This window comes from Aquila chrysaetos, chromosome 16, assembly GCF_900496995.4.
Source record: "Aquila chrysaetos chrysaetos chromosome 16, bAquChr1.4, whole genome shotgun sequence".
NCBI lineage: Eukaryota > Metazoa > Chordata > Aves > Accipitriformes > Accipitridae > Aquila > Aquila chrysaetos.
Window position 1 is genome coordinate 21,168,792 of NC_044019.1, and position 24,883 is coordinate 21,193,674.

General features: G+C 41.4%; 2 protein-coding genes across 6 annotated transcripts in view; one reads left to right on the forward strand and one right to left on the reverse strand.

Annotated features, from left to right (window-relative positions):
• The window catches only part of CSTF3 (cleavage stimulation factor subunit 3), a 50,905-nt gene extending 45,950 nt beyond the window's left edge, over positions 1 to 4,955 (forward strand). For both annotated transcript variants that reach the window (XM_030040028.2, XM_030040029.2), the window contains 5 exons: positions 659 to 854; positions 2,411 to 2,564; positions 2,970 to 3,064; positions 3,195 to 3,255; positions 4,264 to 4,955. In XM_030040028.2, the coding sequence (XP_029895888.1) occupies positions 659 to 854; positions 2,411 to 2,564; positions 2,970 to 3,064; positions 3,195 to 3,255; positions 4,264 to 4,466 (709 nt within the window). In that variant the 3' untranslated portion in view covers positions 4,467 to 4,955. The remainder of the gene's footprint in view (positions 1 to 658; positions 855 to 2,410; positions 2,565 to 2,969; positions 3,065 to 3,194; positions 3,256 to 4,263) is intronic.
• A 2-nt stretch (positions 4,956 to 4,957) lies between these two features.
• Positions 4,958 to 24,246, reverse strand: TCP11L1 (t-complex 11 like 1). Of its 4 annotated transcripts, none has more exons than XM_030040030.2 (10): positions 24,095 to 24,246; positions 19,036 to 19,201; positions 16,086 to 16,218; positions 12,869 to 12,989; positions 12,082 to 12,302; positions 10,851 to 10,987; positions 10,195 to 10,391; positions 9,662 to 9,843; positions 8,817 to 8,989; positions 4,958 to 8,600 (listed from the first exon to the last, which is right to left on the reverse strand). In XM_030040030.2, the coding sequence occupies exons 1-10, from the start codon at positions 24,125 to 24,127 to the stop codon at positions 8,365 to 8,367; spliced, it is 1,599 nt and encodes a 532-aa protein (XP_029895890.1). In that variant the 5' UTR covers positions 24,128 to 24,246; the 3' UTR covers positions 4,958 to 8,364. The 4 variants fall into 4 exon arrangements, with proteins under 4 accessions (XP_029895890.1, XP_040984891.1, XP_040984890.1 ...); XM_041128957.1 differs by lacking the exon at positions 24,095 to 24,246 and adding an exon at positions 23,555 to 23,705 and having other exon boundaries at positions 19,036 to 19,203; XM_041128956.1 differs by lacking the exon at positions 24,095 to 24,246 and adding an exon at positions 23,080 to 23,362 and having other exon boundaries at positions 19,036 to 19,203.
• Between the last annotated feature and the right edge of the window lie 637 nt (positions 24,247 to 24,883).

The following is a 24,883-nucleotide window of genomic DNA, read 5'->3' on the forward strand; positions in this document are numbered from 1 at the left end:
ATCTTTCGTAAGAAATATTTTTATGTCCATTTTAAAAGTGAGAAAACCCAAGAATTTAAAAGCTGAATCTTCTTCAAAGGTGAACTCCAAAGCTAAAATGAAGTTGAATCAAGTCCAGAAATATGGTCAGATGTTGCTTAAGTTATGCGAGATTTTCCACAGAGAAATAAACAGTAACTATATATGTTTTGGGCCATGTAAAATTCTGAAGTGCTGCCTATTGTGTTATAGGGTATTGCTCTTGCTTGCTAGAATATGCTAGTATATGCATATGAACTACATCATAATCTGTGTTGAAAAGTCCTTCACATATCAGGATCAGAGTAAAATTCTGTGTAGCGGGATGAGTAGAGTCTATTTGTGCATCTTACATTGATGATAAAAGCTTACCTCAAATGCTGACGTCATTTACACCAGTAATCCTTTCTTTTTGATAACAAAGTCCTTTACGATCCACTAGATTGAAAGCTTTTACAGAAATATATAAGGCACTGGGAAGGTAATGCATGTTATAGATGCATCTAAAGTAAATAATAGAAATGGTCACGTGTTCCCAGATTACCTCCTTTGAATCTCTCCTCTCATATGTTTTTTAATTCGGTCGTGATCAGTAATTCTTTCTCCTTCAGCAACTGTCTATTTATCTGTTCTTTTATAGGGAAATCTGGGCTCGGTTTTTAGCTTTTGAAAGTAACATTGGTGATCTAGCTAGTATACTGAAAGTTGAAAAACGGAGGTTTACTGCATTCAAGGAAGAATATGAGGGTAAAGAAACAGCTCTGCTGGTAGATAGGTATAAGTTCATGGATTTGTACCCTTGCTCTGCTAGCGAACTCAAGGCCCTTGGTTATAAGGTAAGTGGATAAGAACACTTAAATTTACTGTTATTCTTTTCAGTCCTAGCAAACTTAAGCAATTCCTTGTTTAGGACTTGCCTTCCGCTTTTTTCGCTCGATAGAAAAGCAGGTAAAACAGGGCTGGGACGCCTCCGCCTTGCGGTGTTGGGCAGCGAAGTGCCGGGCATCGTGGGCCGAGGGCAGAAAGGAGGCAGGAACATGACTAACAGATGCAGCTTCATGTATTCGTATTTACCTCTCATCTTCCCGTGGAAACGTTGGTGTGTTAATGCCATCGCCACCCAGCTACAGGCCTCCACTTCAGACTTAAACCTGAGCGCCTTCAAAAACCAAAGTTCTTTTGGAAGTTTGTAGAATCAGGTTATCTGTATGAAACATCGCTGGCTGCCCTTCCACCCCAGCTGGCAAAACTCCGCTCGCTTCGTTGAGAACCGTATCAAAACAAACATATTGCGCTCCCCATGATTGCTGCAAATGGCTGAGGAAAATTATCTATAGGGATTAGTGACTGCGTGCTTTTTTTCAGTTGTTTATTATGGCTATAAAGTGCTTTGGTGCTGCTATTTGGAATTTAAAGTCTAGGCCAGGCACCTGTATCTGGTGGTCTCCCATCTTGTTTCTGACCACATGTATTTTAACTACCATTTTAGGCATGTGGAAGGCCATAACGCTTTGGAAAACCATTAGAACAGAATAAAATGTTGATTATTTTTATTTTTATTTTTTTTTAAGCATGATGTGAAATAGGCTGCCAGAAAGGCAGAAACAGCTTTGTTGGAGGAACTGCTGTTTCCCATTTGCATGAACAGGAAGAGAGCCTTCAATTCATGTCTCAAAAAGAGTGCCTCAGCTTTCATTTATTTCTTATACAGAAAAGTAATTTTTGAAAAATACAGAGGTCATCAAAGTTAGCAAAGCAGCTGAATTATTGGTCTTCACACAGTTGTAAAAATATTCTGATAGGTGGAAATAAGAGCCACATTGAGCCACTGAATACTTTTCTTTTAATGCATTTGGGACAAAATTATTTTAAAGTTACAGGTGTGCTTACAAGAGAGTATGTCTTGGTAAGTGCATGGGAGGTGGTGTGTACCGAAGATGATTCAGCCCTTGGACTGGCTTCTGTTGCTTGTAACATGCCAAAATATAATCCTATTTGAACACCTGCTGACTGCCTTATGCTTTATTTCTTTCCCAGCTAAAGCAATCTAGGGAATGAAATGAGGGAGAAACGATAGTTGTGAAGGCCTAGTGGTCTGCACCTGTTCACCTAAATCTTTTTAACCTAAAAAAAGGAGCCACTCAAAAATTACAAACTCGGTCCCATTCGGTAACAAAAACAAGTGTTTTCACTCCCAGCTGGGACACTGTAGGACTAAAATGCTTGAGGAAAACATGCAAGTTTTGCCCAGATGGTCTTCTAAGAGGACATCTGAAATTATAATGATGACAAAGCGAGAATAAGTGGCTGGTCTAGAGAGATGTGTTGTTCTGTAATTTGAACAAGCAATGCGATCCTGCCAAGTTCAGTGCTCTCTAATTGGCTTTCGCAGGATGTCTCCCGTGCCAAGCTGGCAGCTATAATTCCAGACCCTGTGGTTGCACCTTCCATCGTGCCTGTTCTCAAAGATGAAGTAGACCGAAAACCTGAATATCCAAAACCGGACACTCAACAAATGATTCCATTTCAGCCAAGACACTTAGCACGTAAGTCAAATGTTCAGTCAGAAGTGGTTATATTTCACCTGGCGGCAAGTTACTAACCTGGGTGTTTAGCGAACCTAATCACAGAGACTTTCCTAGTCTTCAGTCATCTAAATGTGAACTTAAATTTTAGGCTGTTGTTTAATTGGATTGCTAAAGGCCTATATATTTTACTTAATCCTAAGGTCACATGGAAAAATAAGTACAAGTAGTTCAGGGTCTGGTAAATGGTAATAAGCTGTTATACGCACTGCTCATAGACTTCAGATCACCGACTAAACAATTTGTAATTAGTAGAGGCAAAAGTGACAGGGTAGCAATTATTTGCATTAAATAAATAATAATGCTGCAAAAGCAATTCAAGTCTAGCTGTCTTGCACTGGCTTCATACAGTTTTTCTTCCCACAGCTCCAGGTTTACATCCCGTCCCAGGTGGTGTATTTCCTGTTCCACCAGCAGCTGTAGTTCTCATGAAGCTCCTGCCACCTCCTGTTTGTTTTCAGGTTTGTTTTAATGAGTTCTGAAAACTTCAAAAAGTTGTCGAAGAGGTTCTGTTTTGGCAGAACCACGGTATGTATCACTCTATTGAAAATAATCTTCTAAACTTTTTTTTTTTTTGGTGTAACAAATCAGGGTCCCTTTGTTCAAGTGGATGAGCTCATGGAGATATTTAGAAGATGCAAACTGCCAGACAGTAAGTTATTTGTTCACTCTAGAGTCTGATGGTGCTGCATATGACTTTGTTTTACATATGGATATTGCTGTCTAAAATCCAGACCTCATTTACAGATGTGTAATTATTATTTAAGAGTATACTGTTGAATTGGCTACGTTTGTAGGTTGGGATCTACATAGAGATGTTTGTACGTTGAACTGTGGGGAGATCAACAAAAAGTCAAAAAGCTGAAAATCACCAGCTGCTACTTTAATAACCTTTTGGTGGTAACCATTAGAAGAAAGAAATGAAGATTTTCAGAATATCCTTTAAAAGAAGCAAGGCATTATTTCTAGCAGCATTGTAACATTAAATTACGAATTTGCAGTATAGTAAGCAAGTTTATTGGTAGGCGTAACTCTGAATGCATGTTGTTGCAGTGCTTGAAAACAATTCAAGAGCAGTGTTTTCTGAGCTCCTACAAAGAAGGTAGAGCTCTGAAATATAAAAATGGGACAGATCCATACTCCAGGCTTCATGTAAACTATGGCAGATGATAATAATTCACCCCCTCTGTTAGTTTAAGGAGCAAATGATGAGAGAGAAGGCAAGCTAGGATTTAATTTCTTTTAGAGTGAAAATAAAACATCTATTTAAATTATACATGGTATTTTTGAAGCTTTCTCTGTTGATAAGCAGAAACTGACTTGCTATGCAATGCATACTTTCTGATGAATCATGAACTAGTTATACTGTTTCCCCAATAGGCTTTCCTGTTTTATTAAGCTTGCAAATGACCTCAGTACTTGTGTAAAGGGAGGTCTCAAGCTGAAGCAGCAGCATTTACTTTATAATTAGTGTTCGTCATAGCTCAGAGTTTTAGACAGTCGAGACTTAATTCTTAACATTTGTAGAACAGGGTAGGAAAATGTCTCATGTTCCAGAAATCTCCACAATGTATCTATCTTGGTGTCCCTGTTTGCATGCTTATTTCTAATCAGGGAATTTAGTTTCATAAATTAAATTAATCTTTTTCTCTTTCTAAAGCTGTTGATGAAGCTGTACGAATAATTACTGGAGGCCTACCTGAAATAGCTGTGGAAGGCAATGGACCTGTGGAAAATAACGCTATGCTCAATAAGGCTGTTAAGAGACCACATGAAGATTCTGACGACGATGAGGAGAAAGGATCTGTAGTTCCCCCTGTACATGACATTTACAGAGCACGACAGCAAAAGAGAATCCGGTGAAACAAGTTTGGAGTTCTACTGTGAGAGACAAAGACTTGCATTGAGTCCGTCAGTCTTAAAAGTCAAGCATTTAAAAGGGACAGCTGCAAACAAAAAAAATCTTGAAAATGGTTTTGTTACTGTGGTGCCTCTTCTCCCATATGGTTCTTGATCTGAAAACGGCCAGAACAACCTTAGAATGTGCTCTGAACAAAACTAGGTTTTCAAAACCAAAAGTGCAAAATGTCAAAACTGCATTTTGTCCTTCAAGGGTGTTCACATCTACCACTTGAAATCTTGTGGGTTTTCAACAGTTTTATTTTAAAAACTGGATGGCTTATACTTGTGAAGCATTTTTAATTCACATTTTCTGGAAAACAGTTGTTCTCAGTTTGTTCATGTAGTGTCCTGCCTTATTGTTCGTTTTTATTTATGGCAGAATGTATGGAATCTGTTTTGTAGTTGAAAATGGAAAAAAAACATTCCTTTAAAATAAAAGGATATCCATAACATCATGCCTCATTCTGGTTTTATTCAAACACAACAAGTTACTTCTTAAATATTACTCAGCCACTTCAAAAGCGATGTTAATAAGACCATCACAGGAAATTGATCAGAGCATACATATTAGAATTAGCTTTTTTTCCTTTTTTCAGAGGATACAGTATACTTTTGCATTTAATTCCATGACTGTTTAAAGAAGACAGTATCGTAAGACAAACTCGGTACATATTTCTAATGTGGATTGTCCAGGAGTACTAGCTAACACAGTCTGTTCCTGGGTAACTGCATTGGTCTTCCACTTAATGTACAAAGCTACATGTTAATATATTAGCTACATAGTTTAACCTGTTATTTTCAAACAAGCTAACAAAAACACTATATGAACTTTCAAAGCAGTTTCTATGCATACTTTAGATTTTAACTTGTAATTGACTATTCAGAATTGCACTCTGGTAAGACCATAAGAACCCCTGTGGACTACAGGAAATTCAGATACTTGGACGAGTTGAAAAACATTGGTGCCACCAGCAGTAGAGATGACTGTAGGTCAGTGCTCCTATCCATCAGACTAAATGGTGAAACAGCGTACGTATAACCATATAGAAGTTCATATGGAGGTAGGGTCTGGCCTTATCAATCCTAGAATTTCTTTTTTGCTTTGCCACTTAATAGTATTTCCCTATTTCTTTTAGAGAGGATCTAGAGAAACTATTTGTCAACCACTATCATTAAAAAAACAACCTGGGAAAATCGTTAACATGATTTGTACCTGTGGACATTTATTACAGACTCTTTAGATCTTTGCTGTTGAAAGGCCGACATCACCCACCCACGGAGGCGCTCGTTCCCACCGTGTGTACCTCCCACGGGTGAGACTGGAGCCAGACGCGGGTACTGCGCTTTTTTCTACATGCAGCCTGAGGGTCAAACCCTGACTATGAGGAGCGATGGGACTTACGGTATCGACCCTGCGAGCAATACGCGTGCACTAGTGGCAGCACGACCCATGCTTCGACGCCAGAGTAAGCAGGAGTTGGCCGTCATGGACTTCTGGACCCTGAAGTCCAGAACTGGGAGCAGCCATCTCCTAGACTAAGTAAGTACAATTTTATCTATTGATAATGCAGTCCCATTCATTCTGGCACCAACCACATACTTTCCAAAGCCTTTTCTAAGTATGTTGTTTCACCATGATGCTGTTCGTCCCCACATCACTGAGATCATCCCCTACAGCATCTAAATTTTTGTAGTATGCGTAATTCACAGGGGCCTTTGAAGGCAGCTTCTAGGCAATACTAGCATATAAAATAACAGCAGCAATTTATAACTTGTGCAACTCTCATTTAACAAAAATGAAAACAGCTTTGTCTTGGTTATTTATTTTTTTATATCTCTAGCAATAATGTTTCTGGTAGCTCTTTTGTTATGCAAACTACTGAATTAATTTTTGGAGCTGCAGAGCTATAGGCTGTATTTTGAGGTGGATCCTGCACTAATAACAAAGTAGAGTAAGCAGATGCAGCAATCTCGAAGACCTCTGTAGTATCCTTTGCTGATTCAAACAATGAAATAGACCACACCAAAAACCTACTCAGAACTTTTTTTTTTTTTTTTTTTTTCTGGCTAACCAACCTACTAATTTTTGAGTTACCAAAGAAACATGCAAAGACAGACATCTATTTTGCTATCAGAGTACATTTAGCCAAGAGAAAAATCACTTCTGAGCTGGTGATCTCTTACAGGGTTTTGGTGGGGTTTTTTCCCCTGGGGAAGGGTGTTTGTAATGAATGAGAAAAGATTTGTTTTACAGTTGCACAGGCTAATACGGAATAAAAGGTCTTACTTATCCCACCTCCCTCCAAACTCAAAGTTAGTGCAGCTATATCCGCGCTGACCTTTAAAGGAAAACTGGAAAGGGAAGCATCAACACTGATCCATAATCAACTGCTTCCTTCTAGAAGTTCTATTATTCTGGTTGACTGGTTGATTAATAAAATGAACCTGGATGTTCGCAATAAAAGGGCCCTTTTATTTATTTATTTTACATAACTTGTTGTTTGGGTTTTTTTAAAGAAGACAACACGTTCTATTTTGGATAGTCTACTACTTGGGACACTTACTGTTTGTAACTATGAACTTTGCTTTCATAAAATCATCAAATTTTGATTACTGTAATACAGCGTTGTGCTCAACTAGAGGAAAATTTCAAATGTACTTACCTCCTAGCTGAGTTTGAAATTGCAATAAGGCTGTAAGATCATTGAGCTCTTCTCTGAACACTCATCTATACAACATGTAGCTAATTAATTTAAATTCAAGACCTACAAATATTTTAAGGTTCAAGAACACCTTTACAAAGTGAAAAAAATCTTCTACTGAAAATATTCCCTGTATATTCAAACTAACATTAAATCATTCACTTCTCACAGTACATTAAAATCACTTACACTTCCGATAGTGCTCTGCACTTCCTGGATATTTTTGAAGACATGATTGAATATGCAACCATCTCCAGTTGTAGTTTTAAAAAACAAGTAAAATTTTCAGCCTAAAGTTTCACACACTTTAAATCCACCTTCTGAAAGTGACAAAGATTTACTTTAAAATTAGTATTTCACATAAAAAGGAGTAAACTACTAGCAAAAAAAAGGTAAGAAATGCCACTTTTATCAAAACATTTTAGCTCTGCCCTTCTGAAGTCTTTACAAGAGATAAATACAGCTGCAATCTATAAGATTGCCACCTTTGTAAGTACTGTACATAGCAGAGGACAGTTACCAAATAACCAGAAAATTTGCTACAAAAATATATTATGTGTTTTGTAACATCTGCAGGTAAACAGCAAAAAAACGCTATTAAAAATGCAGTAAAATGCAGAAAAAACTAGTAACCTACCATACTAATCATAATGTTACAGTAAAGTGCTGTTTGGCTTTGTTTTTTGCCCTGTTAAATCTTCTCTTATCTAGAACTTTAGCTTTCTTCTTAAGTCTTCGAAGCAAGATTTTTTTTAAAGCCAAATCACCCCTTCTGGGAAGGACCATTGCTAATCTGGTCTGGATTAATTAAACTAAATTCACGGTAAATTAGAGTAAAATGCCCTAAAATGAGCCACTTAAATACAAAGTTTGGTTCTTAAACTTGTCCTACCTAGCATCAGCTCAAAAATCTAAAAATTGCAGCCAGAAGACTACCAAGACATACCCCCCTGGGTTGCATACTTACATTAAAAATGCATCTCTCTTTCATCATTTACTTCAGCACCCCTCCTGCATCTCATGTAATTTCCTCATCAGTCATCACTAGTGAATTCAAAGGAACCAGTATTTACACGGAAAGCTGTTTTCCTAGACAAATATTGGTGCAGTTTTTTTAAATAGCTGACAATACCGTATTGGTAGCATACAAACTTGTTTTATGATTCTTCTGACTTCCCTACAAGTTGGGATTCTTCCTTAGTCAGTATTTTGCCAAGGACTGCATCATAGTAAGGGCTGAAGACCATTTTGTTGTAGTTGACAAGACGAACATACTTGACAGCAATCTCTTCCAGCTCTCTTTGAATAGGGCCTAATCCTCCAGGAATAGCAGGTAATGATTTCTGGTGACTAGATGCAAGATAATTCTCCAGAAACTTTTGAATTCGAGAATCTGGAAAAATTGGACCAAGGGTTTTGGTTTGTTTTCAAAAGAGATAGTCAATTAGAAATAGTGTATGTAATCTCATGTAAAATACAGAAAGCCTGAACATAGTAAACAAGTATTTGAAACGGATTAAATGAGAAACCATGCATGACACGCCACCAACAGTTTTACAAAGACAGATGAGTGGTCACTTGAGAACAGAGCATTTTTGTCAAAGCATACCTATTAGCTTGCATATGGCGTTATCCGGGCTGGCCACTGCTTGGATTTGTCCTTTAAGTACAGTCTCTCTCTCAGGTGAGAATGGTGTAAACCCATGCTGGGAAAGGCAGCTGTTAACCTCAGCACACACCTTTTCACCGATGGTAGCCAAAGATTCCTTCAGGTTAAAGGACCTAGAGAATGTGGCGTAGAGCGTTACTTAGCTATTTTAGTTATTCACTTTTTTTCCCATCTTTTAAAAATAAACAATCCAATTATAGTTGCCTTATTTATCGAATGTAGTAGAAGCAGCGTAATCCAGATAAAGCCAGAACTACAAAGAATAACACATTTTTATATATATGAAAAATAAAGTTGAGATATAAAACGAGGAGGTAGGATAGCATTAAAGATTTCCAGCCTGAACAATCCATACGAATGAGAGCTGACTTTTGGCCTATACAGACAGCTCTGACTCATGCAAAAAAAAGTTACCAACCCATAACGTGCACAGCAATCATTCTAAATCTGCAAGCAGCTTACTGTACCACACTCAAATTCTCAAGGGAGCCTGGCCCAAACTGTGAGCATGGTTAGCTGTTTGCACTGTCATGCGCCAACCAGGCATCACGAAAAACATACTCTGAAAAAAGGAGCATGTAAATATCAGAAAATAACAGAGCAGGACAAGACAGTTCTCTCTGAGTAAGCTGAATAAAAATTGTCAGCCTGGGCTCATAAAAAGCCCTCATCACTTCCTCTACGTATTCTGCAGTCCACATCCAGAGAAAGGCTTAAACTGATTGTTTACTAGGCTGAAAGCAGAACTACGCCCACCTCTGTTACTAGGACCATGCGATACTCACGGAAGATGCATTCCTGTCAGCAGCACCTTGACAATGGTTTTGATTTTCTCCGCAAATCCAGGCATATCAACGAGTGCTGAGCCTGCTGCGCTGAACGTGACCAGAAGGACTGTCCCAGTCAAGAGGAGTTGCTCCAGCTCCAGCTGTATTTCCTGAAAGCGGGTCTGGTCCATTAGCACTGTCTGCAGGGAAGGACGAAGCCAGCACAGAATAAAGTCAGTATGCTGGGCTGTGAAGTGACACTGTGATGCCTACCTATTCACGGCAGTGAAGATAAGACAAAGACACAATACGTGCTCAGCAGCCAAGTATCAGGAACAAAATGAAAAAAATTAACTCCTCTTTTCCAACTAAGTTTCAGTACTGAAAAAGAAGTACCTAAGAGCTACCAAGAGCTCTCCATCAAGAGATAAACGTTTCAGTGTTGTACTTGTTGCAAGGCTACAAATTCAAACAGCTTCTATTATATATCCCAGAAATAAATAGAAAAGTAGAAACAAGCACAGAAATCGATTTTTCTGTTAAATACCTACTTCTGGAAAAGGCCTGTTTACATGATCCCACTTTAGGAGCTTCAGATAGGCCTGATTTTGTACAGCAGTGGAGCACAAGGCAGAAGCTCCACCAGTGGCACCATCATCACTACAGTGGGGAGGCAACATTTTACATCTCAGCTTTGCAAGATCGTCTGCTGCTTCTTGCAACCACCTTGTGACAAAGTCTAAAGAATCTGGAAGAGCAGGGAAAAAAAACCTTGTTAAGAAAATTCCTTTTCCAAGTTAGGTTTTTCCACCAATAATTTCCAAATAATCCCATTAGTTACTATTACTAATACCCACGATATCAGTTATTGACATGCATTTCATTTATTGCATTAAGCAGAACATCTAAACCAAAATTAAAACCACACAGCTACAGGAAATTGGAGGTGAGATGATGCTAGGTAATTATGCCCTACACTGCATTGAAATGAAATTAAACTCCAGTGTACTAAGTGCAGAACTGCTGTTCCGGCAGATTTTTTCAAACCACAGTTCTGGGGCACAAACTGTCATTTACCATACAAATTCTAGAACTAACTTACTTTTATAAAAAAAAAATCTGATTTCTTTTCATGATCTACAAGCAAAGAAAGACACGCAGTTTACTGGGAGGTCAGAGGGGAAGAAAGAAAGGAACAAAGTCATACTTGGCTGTTTCTCAAGAAACTCCTGAAACTTCTTTCTTTCATATTCAGCAGACTGCTGCATTAATTTTGGCCTAATACTACTGACAGCGAAGTTTGCCATATCCATTTTCATTAGGTCTAATACAGAGAAAATTGCTCTAAACAAACAAACAGAAAAAGTTATTCAAGGCTGCAGATGTTTAAGAGGTACTATTTACAAGATTTATTATAGATTGTCTAAGGAAAGAGCAAAAACATGCATGGGAAACATTAACAGGCTGCTTAACAATTTAAGAGCATGAGACAAGAGAGAAAGCTTGAGCAAGCATGTACATGCATGCATGTGCCTCTTCCAAGTAGGAAAAAAATCTTGCTCTCCTGTAAAAAAGCCTTCATGGAATTAACTTTACTAGCCCCTAAGATTCTATTTCCCAGGATGTGCGATATCGTATGTTGAATACATGAAAGACATCTGGGTTTCCAAGCTTGCATACTATCTCTGTTGGCAGCCTATAAAGCCAACCTCAGTGGGAAGCAAATAATCAGACCCAAAGGGAAAAAAAAGGAAAACAAACAACAACCAAAAATAAAAAACCCACCAAAGAAAACCACCTCAATTTCAAAGCAACCTAATTCCTGCTGGCAATATTTCTGCCAAGTCAATCCTGAACTCTTGGAAGCTTATCAAATTAGAAAACAACAAGATTAATGAAATTTCTTCTAACTATTGAGACCTTGAGCTGTTCAACTGAGAACACGGTGACAAAGCAGAAGCCTCTACGCTCCCATATGTGGTATGTACACACCCTTTAGCACTGAAAGGATATTATACAGGGAGTGGGGAGGGGGGGGAGTAAAGAGAGCTCAAACAGGGGGGGAAAGGACAAACTTTTTCCTATGCTCCTGCTTGCTATTTTTCCCCCTCCTGCTGTCGATATTAAGTTCTAATACAAATTGACCATTCACCAGCTATCTTAAGGCTTATATGCATTTGGCATTTAAGAAAATGTCCTTCAGTGACATGCAGGAGCCAGACAAATACTCCAATTCACCAGAACAAATACGGTCCTTGTTAAAGCCTTCTGGAGCATCTCTCCCCTTCACACCCACAACTATATCCCTTTCCCTATCACTCTTTTTTTCTACAAAGATCTGCAGGTTTCCCTGCTGGAACACACACCCTCACCCCTCCCCCCCTATCTAAAATTATTTAAGGGACTCTCAACATGACTAATAAATACCATTTCAGTACCTGAACAGAGGAACTATTTCATGAATATCTTTCAGTTTCTTAATTTCTTCATCTCGAGCTGGAGCACAGAGAGTCCCCATCATCCCAATAACAAATTCGACCAGTTTAGAAATGTCAAGGGCCCCATTCTCTGCCTCCTGTTTTATCAAATCCAGATCAAGAACTTCCATAATCTGGCTTCTCAGTCTAGTATGACCAGGCAACAAGAAAGACAGGAGATTCTGAAATGGAAAGTTTTTAACAGTGCATTAGTTCTACATGTCAAAGACTACAAGGATCAAACCAGTTATTGAACCACTTTTTATTGAAACTAATTGCCCTTTACAAGTGGAATATCTTTTTTTTCTTTTTTTTTTTAACCAACCATTCACCAACTCCAAATGTTTCACCTCATTCTGTATGACACTGAAGTTGCTAAGTGGTAAATACTCCGTAGTACAGATCATACTTAAGACTATTGTGCTCGGTTTTGTCAGCCCAGTGTTGGGGTATCTATCTCATTGATTCCGTAACTAATACCACTGCCATAACATGAAGGAAGCTTGGAATTACGAAACTAGTATTACTTACCTTTTAATCATCTTACATGGTTTTGCATTTGTTTTTACATTCAAATTTCTCCTCTGGGGTTATACAACTTACTTACATATGTTCACAGACAATGATACAGTAATGAAAAAGACCAAGACAGTCCTTTATGAAAAGCCAAACTTCAACCACTTTTGCTCATTCGTATCGATGCGGCTACTCAAATTCAATGATTTACCTTGCTATCACATCATCTTACCTCTTTAATTTCTCCCAATAGTTTAATTGCATGGTCATATGTCGGTGGGTCTTCCTTTAGCTGAGCTTCCAGACAATCCCAGAAAGCTTTATGCACAATATCTCTTACTTTTTTTTCTAAGCTGTGGGTAAATATGACCAGTTAAAAAGAACAATACTTGTCTCTGCATCACCTTACAAAAATAACCTGCTGCTCCTGAAGAACAGCATGTAATAATATGAATATAATGCAATAATGAATATATGACAATTAACAGAGAAGAGATCTGTCATTTTAAGTTACTCAGAAAAGCAAGAAAAACTGGACACAGGATTTAGAATGGCTTATATCCTAATAAAGGGTTACGCACAAGCAAAGGCGGCTACAAATTAAAATCCTTGAAGGTATCTATCATATGCTACCTCTAAACTAAATAACTGGAAGAAAAAAAAAAAAAAAGAAATCACAAAAATTACAGCTTGTCTTCAAAAGACCAGTATTCATGTTCCTTTCAAAAGCCTCACTAAGTAAATGCAATTCTACTCAGTAAAATTCCTTAAGTAAACCTAACAGAAATGAAGGAACTTCCTGACACAAAAGCTTCTGCATTTCAATGCATGAATATTGCAACTACTCTGCACCCAGTCCAGTTTGTGTAAAAAACCAAATGAATTCCACTGCTTCAGTACCAATTCCTAATTCAAAATACTGAAAATTACTCCTCTTCAGCAGGCAGCCTCCTGTTCACACCACGTTTAACTTCAACACCAAAGAAGTAAAATGCTCACACGTACACAAAGAATGCCCACAACAAACACCAGGTTCCCAAGGCTCTGACTCCACGCGCAGCTGAGGCTCGGGCAGCGCCCAGAGGCACTGATGCCCTGCGGAACCTCTGCGAGTAGCCAACACGGGCTCTACTGACAGGACATCCAACTGCAAATGCAGTCACAACTGCTTTCTCCAACCACTTGTCTCCACGTACATTCAAGCCGCAGGGGCCTCTGAGCCTGAGACGCACAAAAAACCCCACATTTAATTCAAGGAAGATTCCAGGGTCCCTCTTCAAGCAAAATCTGAATGACTGCTCTTTCTTTCCCAGGTGCTAAATAGCTGTACACAAAACCCTCACAAAAGCCAAATGCAGGGATCTCGTACTCGCAAGGTGTCCTCTGCGATTCGCAAGGTGTCCTCTGCAATACATCTGTTTCTGTGATCAAGTGAAGAGATGCAAATCAGCCACTCTGCTGAACAACTACAGCCACTACTCAGCGTCAGTGAGCAAAAGCATCCAACTTTCCAAACTACAGCATAGATCCCCAGCTCTTTCCCTCCTTTTTCTTTTTTTTTTTTTTTCTTTTTGTTAAAGGTGGTGGGGAAAGAAGAAAGGATGGAAAAAAGAGAACATGCTAAAATCCTTCTTCCCCGAAAAATGCTGGGATCAATTTTATGGCACTGAGGCATACCAGAAAAGTTATCCACTATCACAGCACATTTTCATGTGAGAAATCCATGTGAAGGAACACGGAGCAGAAGCGGACACTGATTAGAACAGCACTCTCTTAACTGTGGGACTTTATATGAAGCATTTAATCTCGGCCATCAACTGCCGAGCAGAAAACACCTGATGGAAGTTGCCCTAAAAGATGCTGAGACAGAGAAGATAATGTAGATTGGGGAGAATGATCTCTGCATGTCTTAGGCGTACTTTGCAAATGCTTGCTTCAGAGGCAGCATTTGTGCAGGCTAGAGACAGGTCCCAGCTCATGGGGCCACACACGAACTGCACATGGCCTGCAAGAAAGGCTACAAAGGAGGACTGGGCCACACTGCCTGGGTCTGTCTAATAGACAAGGCACACGCTGACAGATGGTGCTGAGAAGACAGATCAAATCACTGCTTGAGCTCTAAAATATGAGTCTTGATGGACAACAGAGATGTCTGTTGTCATGGGCTAGCTCAGTTAAATGTTGTTTGTCCTCAGTGTTTAAGGAGGCCACAATTCTGTTTCCTGCCAACTTAGAGGCTGAGACAAGTGAACAAAGTATGGCAAAGACAGACCCTCATCCATCCCATTCAACCCTTACTCAAAGGCAATTCCTGCTGGGACTAGGAGGTTCAGTGCATTTAATAGCATGAGCACATTTTCTTTGGTTACTATTGTTCAGCAGTCCACAGCCATTAATAAAATACCACTGGTATAATATGCTGGTGTCAGAGCTGGAAAGACAGCGATAGACCAGGTGAAAAGGGAAGATGAGACTGTTCCCATTACTGCCTTTTCAGTCAGGGACAATTCTAGTTCCAAGCAACATCCTCTCATTACTAATGCTAACGGGAACCACTGTCATCACGTTTTGGTGGAGACGGGCATCAGACCTTTTGTCTCAGTATGACCAATTTCTATAGAGGACAACCAATGCCAGTCTTCTAAGGGCCATCTGTAGCATGTTCTCCTGCAGCACTTGTGAAGGTAATGTGCTCAGGTCTCTCTCTTAAATGCAGACACTTTCAGACACCACTGGTTCCAATGTGGACCAACTTCCTTCCATGAAATATGCACTCGCTTTCACAAATCAGCCCAGAGAACACATTGTCAGCCACATCTCTCTGTGTGTGAAAGCAGAGGAAGCATCTGTAGATAGGACTGCGTCAGCTACACTGGCCAATATGTGACCAGATATCAAAGCTTCTTCTATTCTCCCTCTCCCCTTTCAGCAGGGGATAGAATTACTGGAGGTCAGACAGAGAAGGAAAGACTTCAGACTTAAAAGGGGCAAGGACTAACCTAATAAAACATAGGAATCTCTTCCCAAAAAATCCCTGGAGAAACAGACAGAAAAAGCTAAAATGATCAGAGTTTCATCTTACTCCCACAGGCAGCGAAAGCTTAAAAGATGCTAAGAGCATTACCTGCACCTGCAGCTAGACTTGGGTATTCACAAGACTGCAGCCTCAGACTTCTGGGACAAGGGGACACCGACAGAAACCACACTACACCGGGATTTGCACCACACATGCCCAAACGATTACTCCAAGAGGTTCACCTTTCACATGCACACATTTCTGGGGAAGCAGAACTGCATGTTTACTACCTTCTTCTTATGGTCTTTCCTACCTCCTACCCAGGCACTGCCAGAAAAGATACTAGCCAGAGCCTTCACCTGACCCACTAGAGCTGTTCTGCAGTTCTACCAATGCAAATCTTATTTATGTATCTACTTGGTAACAGTCTTACCTGTGTTCTGGTAATTCAGCTGGTTTTATCTGGAAGTCTCCATTAACAACAATTTCGTGTGCTAATGCCATGTTGGTTACTCCCTTAGCTGTTTCCATGAGCTCTTCTATTGACACAGGCCGAGGAGGACTAGCTGCAACATAAATTAATCTGTCAGGCAGTTATCTATAAAAGTCTGTGGAAAATAGTCTGCTAATACTTTTGGACCCTTTCCACCTTCTTAACAGTACAGAGGGCCAAAAGACAGTATCACCTGAAGTTTCTTCTCCTTTCCTTCCCTTCCTTTCCCAGCTGGCAGATGACACAGGTTTGGACTATTACAGAAAACACAGGAGTGAACCCCAGTTGATATTCTGGGCTCAGTATGTCAATTGCTTCCAAGTTCTACCAAGCTCTTTTAAAAAAACAAACAAAAAAAAGCCCCCACTTCTTTACAATTGCTTAATAGCATCTTAGCATCTTTCTCCACACTGTAGGAAGAAATCATTAAAAAGTACTAGTATTTTCACCGCAGTATTTCCCCAATTATTGTGCAGATGTTGCCATTTCAATTTTATTTTTTTCCAAGGAAGTGACTTCATCTCTAAAGCAGTCGGCAAACAAGCCACCATTAACATTAAGCAATAACACACTAGTAGCTAATTATTCTCACTACTTCCAGTGCAACTGGCACTTCTCCATACTCTCTTTTTTCCCCAAGAGGCCATCGTCCAAGCAACAACAGATGTCAAGACCTAGGCCCAGCACCAATGCCTAAGACCTCTTCCTCTGGCAGGCATTTGGGACTGACAAGGATGGGCAAACAGCTTCAAATTGGGCCCTGGAGCGTACAATTGAGTAGGAGAAAGCACCAGACCTGAAAAATCAGGCCAGTTTCCATTAGGCAAGAGAGAAAGGTAGTGACTGACAGTAGAAGTCTAGAAGGTAGAAGAGGGACAGGGACAGTTTCAGAAAACTTAATTTGCTTCCTGGACGCACTGGAAATTACAGTTCCTAATTGTTCTGGACTACATAACATCCTCCTGGGACACTACTAACATTGCTGTAGTGCAGGAAGTGTCACAGCCCTAAAGACAAGTCAACGTAAAGGCAGAGAAGGTGCCAAGGGTGTAGGCCACGCTGGTTAAGGGCGTGATCCCATCCCCACGAAGCCAACTGCAACCTGTTGCCACTGATTCTTTGTGGTAAAGATTCCTCCTAGCTGCGCTAGCATCAATGCAAGCAGCGTGTGTGGGTGCCCAGCAATGCCTTGCCAGAAGTTAGGAGAAGCACCACAGCTCTTCCCTGGTCCAGGTATTTGAGAAAAAGGAGAATGCTACATCGTTAGTGTCCTCAGGCGAGGCAGACAAGAATGGCAAGATTCATCTCGGCTCCTCCAGAAAACATCTAGTGGAGCGGAAGGCGGGGAAAGAGCCACAACAGAATTGCCCTAATGGATCGATTCCTCTCTGTAGTTCATTCACTTCAACTACAGTCCAGTCATAGGAGTAACATACTAATTCCCAAAATGAAAGATCTTCATTTTCCCCAAAAGGGATCTTCATAGGCTGGGTTCGCTGAGATATGTTTTAGGCAAACTATCATGACTGCCTCATGTGATAATCCAGTTTGATTGGACTTAAGCTAGTAACATAGAAAAGGTCCTTTAAAAGTAACTGTCCACCGCTTGTCTGCCATTCAGAGCTGTTCCAAGTACATGCAGTACAGTTCCAATGTGCTAAATTTTTCATTAATATCTTGCTCTTTTCGTGCACCCCTCCTAAACCCTTATTTCCTTCTGCTTGGAGCTTAATCTTGCATAGTGACTCCAGGAACACAGCAAGGATTGATATTCTGAGAAGAACGAGCAAGACAACAAAGTTCACAGCTGAATGAGAGTGTTTTTGTCTGACTGCCAAATGACTTCACTCTAGCAGTGGATGCACTAAAAGCTAAGACTCTTTCATTTACCAAAGAATGCTCTTAAATCATGTTACTCCGTTCTCATATTATATCTGCTCCCTTACAAAAGGGGAGGGCCTGAGACCAATGACTTCTTTGTGGTACGATGCAGTGCAAGACCGTGCTAGGCATTTTACTTTCACATGTTCATAGCCTCTCTCCATACGTATACCGCATTTCCTATCAGGCAATCAGCAAGACATAAGAACATAAACTCCCTCAGAACATCTCCTCTGTGTAACATGACACTAAACACAACACTAAACCTCAAGTAATAATGAACACTATTAAAAAATAAAAAGAATGCAACAAATAAAATGTTACATGCTGAGACACTCTCTACAGAAGTTTGGAACTAGTTATCTGAGCAATTCTGCCTCTTCGAATTGAATCCCTGGGACCAGAAAACTTTCCCTTAGTTTTATCTATAGATTTGCCAGAAATAATTGGTAGCCATATTGCATCCATCTCCTCATGTTAAAAGCAGAATGACAAAGAAAAATATGCCCTAGGAGTAAGCTTAAAACATGGAGTCCTGCTTAACACTAGAAGTAGTATTAGGATTAAATATACAACTTTTAATCTGTATTGGGAGGGGGATGACAGGACATTACTTTGTCGATAACAGCCTCCCTTGCCCTGCAGTAGAAACAGAGGCTGCAACAATCCAGAAGGTTCAGCTGATAATGTAAACAGCAGCAACAGTTTAGTTAGTTAGAATATACTGGAATAGTGCTTATTGTTTCTGTGGGTGCAGACACGCAAAGGTATTTAAGATATACATGGCTCAGAGCAACATGGTTATTGTGTACGATTAAGTACTAAAGCAAAATGCGGACAGAGGTGTTACAGTTTCAAAGCGAATGATCAGGAGTCACACAATATTTAATCGCAAAACAGTCAAACTTGCACAGAATGCTATAAAATGCCAGGATTGTCTCTGCCAAAAAATTATAGATCTACCTTTTTTTTTTTTTTTTTTTTTTTTTAATAAAGCAGTTTCGCTTACACTTCGGTGTCTCATCTCTGTGTGACCCTGGAGCACTCTGTCGTATTCTTTTTCTGATAAACTGGTCCGGGTTATCCAAGCTCTCCTCTTGACCATCCTCCAAACCACTCAACTTTTCTTCACTTGAATGTGGCTTGTCAGGATTCTGAGACATTTTCAGTTGGTTCTTTTCAGAAAAAGAAAAAAGATGAAAAAGGAATGAATAAGCATTTTCTGACATGGCTGAGTGGGTAAACATCACCAGGAGTTCTTCTGATTAAGAAAAAATTAAGAATGAAAGAATTCTTATGTGGAATTATATGACATCATTCCCATAATGGTAGGGGACCTGGACTCAGTGACTCACTTCCCATCTTACACAAAATGGGATGCTTTCAACACAGCTACCTTTTACTTAGTCCACATTCCTAGTAAGTTCTCAAAAAATCTGAAACTGTTCCCTCGCCATAATGCATACAGATTAGAAAAAACCCCAACACATTTAATTTTCTTTCTTTGCATTGCTTACGACAGCAGTGAAAAACACCTTCAGAAGAGTATTACAGACATGTTTCACAAAAAGGTTACGCCAAATGAGACATTTTCCCACTACATAATAATAAAGCTTCCTGAACATAATGTACTCCTGAACTATGATCTGCCCCAACTGCTCAGAACTTGAAAATTTTCACGGAACCATCCAAAAGCATTAAGAAGCAGGAAAAGGACTAGGCATAAATTAACATAAAATTCTACTCCCATATTTTCATTCCATGCAAGAGTCATGACTTATGCATAAAATATCAGGATTATTTAAAAAAAAAAAGAACATTAGGACAGTAAAGAACATAGTTATAGTATTTAAAATATTATTTTATTAAACATTAGATATTAAATAATATTTATATTACATCACAGATACCTGCAGTGTACCCAAAGTTACACTGAAAAACTGACCATTAGAAAAGCATGTCTCACCATTCATTATCTTCACTTATTTCATATTCAGATTTCCCTCCAAAGAATGTAATTTGCACATCTTACCATTGAAAACTCTCTATCATACAGGAAGTTACTACTGTTCAGACTTCAATTTTACAAAAATCTATTAGAGACCATATGATGTCTCTAACTCAATTAAATAACCTGGATATTCTGTGAAGTGGGAAGTCAGGAAGAGTCTGCCTTTCAAAAAAAAAAAAAAAAAAAAAAAAAAAAGGAAGCTTTCATCTCGTATCCCACCATCCCCATTTTCAAAATTTGAAAGAAACAAACTCTCGGCAAGAGATACAGCCTCCAGAGGCACCTCACAGCTACTAGGAAAAAATACTTGCAGCATCAAAGACTACACTGAAGAGGATGCAGCATAAGCAAGCAACAGCACAGAAATATAAAACAGAGCACTGAGATTTTTTTATTTTCATACAACAGCTGTAATAACTAACCCTACTCCATCAGTGCTTAAATTGATTGCGCCAATGTGATGCTACAGGACAGCTAGAAAGCTCAGGGCATATAAGAAATGGTTTTGTTCTACAGCAATGACTCAGGATCATCATCTTGCTAGATGCACAAGATACCAACATGCAATACTTGTCCACAGCACTGTGTGATTTCTATTTTAAAAAAAGAAGACAAAACATAAAAAGCATGGGATAAATTACATAGGTGTTGTGGTTTAACCCCAGCCAGCAACTAAGGACCACGCAGGCGCTCGCTCACCTCCCTCACAGTGGGATGGGGGAATCAGAAGAGTAAAAGTGAGAAAACTCGTGGGCTGAGATAAAGACAGTTTAATAGGGAAAGCAAAAGCCGCGCACACAAGCAAAGCAAAACGAGGAATTCATTCACCGCTTCCCATGGGCAGGCTGGTGTTCAGCCATCTCCAGGACAGCAGGGCTCCATCACGCCTAACCATTACTTGGGAAGACAAACGCCATCACTCCGAATGGTCCCCCCGTCCCTTTTCTCCCAGCTTTATATGCTGAGCATGGCGTCCTATGGTCTGGAATATCCCTTGGGTCAGTCGGGGTCAGCTGTCCCGGCTGTGTCCCCTCCCAACTCCTTGTGCCCCCCCAGCCTCCTCGCTGGTGGGGTGGGGTGAGAGGCAGAAAAGGCCTCGGCTCTGTGCGAGCACTGCTCAGCAGTAACAAAAACATCCCTGAATTACCAACACTGTTTTCAGCACAAATCCAAAACATAGCCCCATACCAGCTACTTTGAAGACAACTCTATCCCAGCCAAAACCAGCACAGTAGGAAAACCAAGACATTAGTACAGGTATTGTTAGCACCATATATTAGCCTCCACCTTTGGCTGGAACAGAGTCACTGACGTCCCTGCTCCAAACACTTGATGATCTCGCCCTTCACACACACAGACAATCCCAGCTGGGACAAGAAAGTGGTAGTCTGTGCAGAGCTGCAGTCACATTGCCACCCTTTTAACTAAGGCAGAGGTAGCCTCCGGCTAGGTGTAATACAAGGCATCCAAACCAGCATGCAAGTGTGAAACCAGTGGGAAACCACTGGTGGGAAACCAGTGATGCGCTCCAGGAGAAGTGGATCTCCAGTCTAGCAGACAAAAGGTCTGTTACTGCAAACACTCTAGCAGCAAGAGGACAAGGAGCTCTGTTAATAAAGGAGCAGTTAACAGAGAAGATCATAGCAACAGTTGCAATGGAAAAAAAGATAGGACTGGTTAAACAGAGGAGGGAAATGTGCTGTTCAATTTGGCTCGAAGAAAAGCATCATCATAAAGGCTTCCACATTCATTCAACCAGACTAGACAGTTGCTCTTCCTATCCATTCTCTTCCACAAAGCATTCTCCTGAAGTCAAAGTCTGAAGCACAAAGAAAACTCAACGAAGACCCACTTAGGTCTTTAATGCACATGACACTTCATAGTGCCTTGCAATCTCTCACTGTACTTTATCCCCACTACCCTTAAAAAAGTAGAGAAATATTATAATATACCTTACTTACAGACGGGAAATTGAGGTGTGAGTTAAGTTGCTTGAGGACTCGCAGAAGATAAATGACAGGGCCGAGACGATAATCAGTCTCATGATTACTACCCCCAGCTTTGCCCACCAGGCCATCATTCCTACCATGCAGCCTACATCCTAAAGTATCGCCTTCCAGAAAATGGCAGATCAAGAACTACAGTCTCAAACCCAACAATTTCATTTAATTACCATTTGTTTAAAAATTTCAGCTGTGGAAAGTGGTTACAAGAACTCCTAGGCCATTCTACCAAATGACTGTTCAGCAGATGAGGTAAACAGGCACACTTGTTGGTTTAGTTTGCAATAGCCTACTCTTTTCTACTGGATTACTGCTATTATTTGCCAGAACACATCTAGAACATATCCTCTTTCCACTGGGTAAATAAGCTTGACAATACCTCTTCTAAAAGCGTGATCATCACCTTTCCTCTCACAGAAACAATTCTGACTCTTAATAGAAAAAAAAGGCTGCTTCTTGGCACTTTCCTTCAATTTATTTTTAATAAAAACAGAAGTACAAGAGAAAACCCGACAAATTAAAATCTAAACAAAACATTTTCCACGGGTTCTTTTCATCAAAGGTCCTCGAATCATCTGATGCACACCAGCATCAAATAAACTTCACCGTGCTTCTATGGAGTACGCACAAGATCGAAGCGGTTCCTGCTAACTTCAAGCGTGGCCCCACCGCTCTGTGTAAGACTCGACAGCTCCCCTTACCTCCAGGCCAAACACACAAGCCCTGAAGGCCACCTTTCTTCGAGCTTCCTTCCACCACTGAACTCCCTCTCCTTCCCTCTGTTCACCTGCCACATCACAACCTACTTTCCCTCGTAATCCACTAAAAGGCAAGCCACACCTCAGCTCTCCGTGGTGAAGCTACAGCCTGTCTTCTGCCCCTCTTCCAAAATAAAAGGGATGCTTGTGAACTTCTACCATTTTTCCCCTATCTGCAACCTGTTCTGTGTAAGGCCCCGAAAGTCCCGGCCCATCAGCAGGGTCTACCAAAAAAAGAGCACACAAGGTATCCTAACAAAAACACCGTACCACCCGCTTACCCGCCCCAGCACCGGGCACCAGTTTTCCTGCAATACTTCCACGGGGGCTCAGGAGTTTCAGGCCGCTTTCTGTGCACTGCCCAGCCGGGGTGCTGGCAGCGGCTCCGGGCACAGATGCCACAGAGGCTCCAAATGGGCCACACGGAAAACGAGCCCCGGCAGCGCAGCCCTGGGGGGGGGGGGGGGGGGGGCGGTTCTTCCAGACGCCGAACGGGCGAAACACGCAGAGAAAAGGGGAGCTAACGGCCTCCTTCGGCCGGCACTCAACCCCAGCAAACAGGTCCCGGAGGTAGGGCTGCCCGGGCCCGCTCCCGCCGGAGAGAGCCAAACAGACGGAGCAAGGCTCCACTGAGGGACGGGGCCCTCCCGCGCCCCAGGCCGGCGGCCTCCCGAGCCCCGCCGCCGCCGGCCGCCTCGGGGCTGCGCCGCGAGCCGGGGCCCCGCCGGCTCCCCGGGCCGGGCCGCGCCGCCTTACCGCCGCTCGGAGAAGGAGCCGCGGCCGCCGGCTCTAACGGGGCGGGCGCCCGGCCCCGGCTCCCTGCTGCCGGCCGGCGGTGCGAGGCTGGGCCGGAGGCGCAGCCCCAGCGCAGGGGCGGGCCGCAGCGGCTGCCGGGCGGCGCGGGAACGGCTCCCGGCGGCCGGGGCGGGGCGAGGAGCCCCCGCCGCCCCTCTCTGCCTCTATTGGGGGTTTTTTTCCTCCCAACGTGGGGCGGGGACGGGGCACCGCTCTCTTCTGTACCAAGGGTGGAGGAATAACCCTCAACGACGTGGGTCACCGCTGCTTTTTGGGGGGCGGGGGGGTTGTCTCTACGTAACCAAGCGAGGAGCCGGTCCCTACAGCCATCGCAGCTGGGCCGAAGCAAAAGCTGCACTCCAATAGCCTCCACACAGATAAATAGGCGTCTGCCCCATCCCACTGCGCTTATTTAGATTAAATCCACCCAGCAACCACGGAAAGAAGCCATGGCTCTTTGTTGCTGACCTGCTGGGGTGTATTCCCTTACAGACACCTTTCCCAGCTCACGCTGTGACCATCGGCCCCTTCCATCAAACTTAAGTCTTGGGTACCATTAGGTGAGCTGTATCACACCTACGGAGAGGAAAGGCCACGCTGGCCCTGCCTCATACCCATCAGCAAACGCTGCCGAGTCTCTCTCGCCCCTGGTTCTTCTCTGCAGACCGCTTTTCAGTAGCCTGAAAGCAAGCTTGGCACCAAAGCCAACCAGTGACTCACAGTGCAGCAATATCTGTAATTCAGAACTCATACTCCAGCAGGCACTGCCCACAGGCAGGAACTCATTTTCGAGATAGAAAGCTCATCCTCTTAACAGTAATGTTACAGCACATAGAATCAGGCGTTAGAAAGGGAATAGACTTCCACTGAAGAGGCAACCGATGCAACACCACAAGTAACATAAGGAAAATATGATCAGAAATTCTAAAAACAAAAAACTAGCTGCCTTTCCACCCCCACATTTTAAAGTGTGAGTTAAGCCACTTTTTCTGAGAAAGTGCATTTATAATCAACAGCTTTCGGTTAAAACTAAGAACTACAGAAAAATAACTACAAAAAAGGGTTACACTTTCCCCCATAGTATTAGTTTTCAAGAACTGATTATCTTTTAGAAGTCCTTTCTAGCTGACTAGAATAAGCCTCTTAGACATTTGTCTTCCATCCCCCACCAGAATACAGTAACACATTGTCCCATCGCACACCAAGTCATCATCTCACTTTCAGAGAAAGTACTCTGGAGAAGCAATAACCAGTGGCAACAGACACCACTAATGACTGAAGAGTTACTTA

Excerpts from the sequence above, each read along its gene's own strand:
- TCP11L1 (XM_030040030.2), bottom strand. The coding sequence starts at position 24,127 with ATGGAAGGGGCCGATGGTCACAGCGTGAGCTGG. Across the intron at positions 19,202-24,094 it reads ATGGTCACAGCGTGAGCTGG|AACCAACTGAAAATGTCTCA; the intron begins GAAAGGTGTCTG and ends TTTTCTGAAAAG. Across the intron at positions 8,990-9,661 it reads CTGACAGGAATGCATCTTCC|GTCCTTTAACCTGAAGGAAT; the intron begins GTGAGTATCGCA and ends CACATTCTCTAG.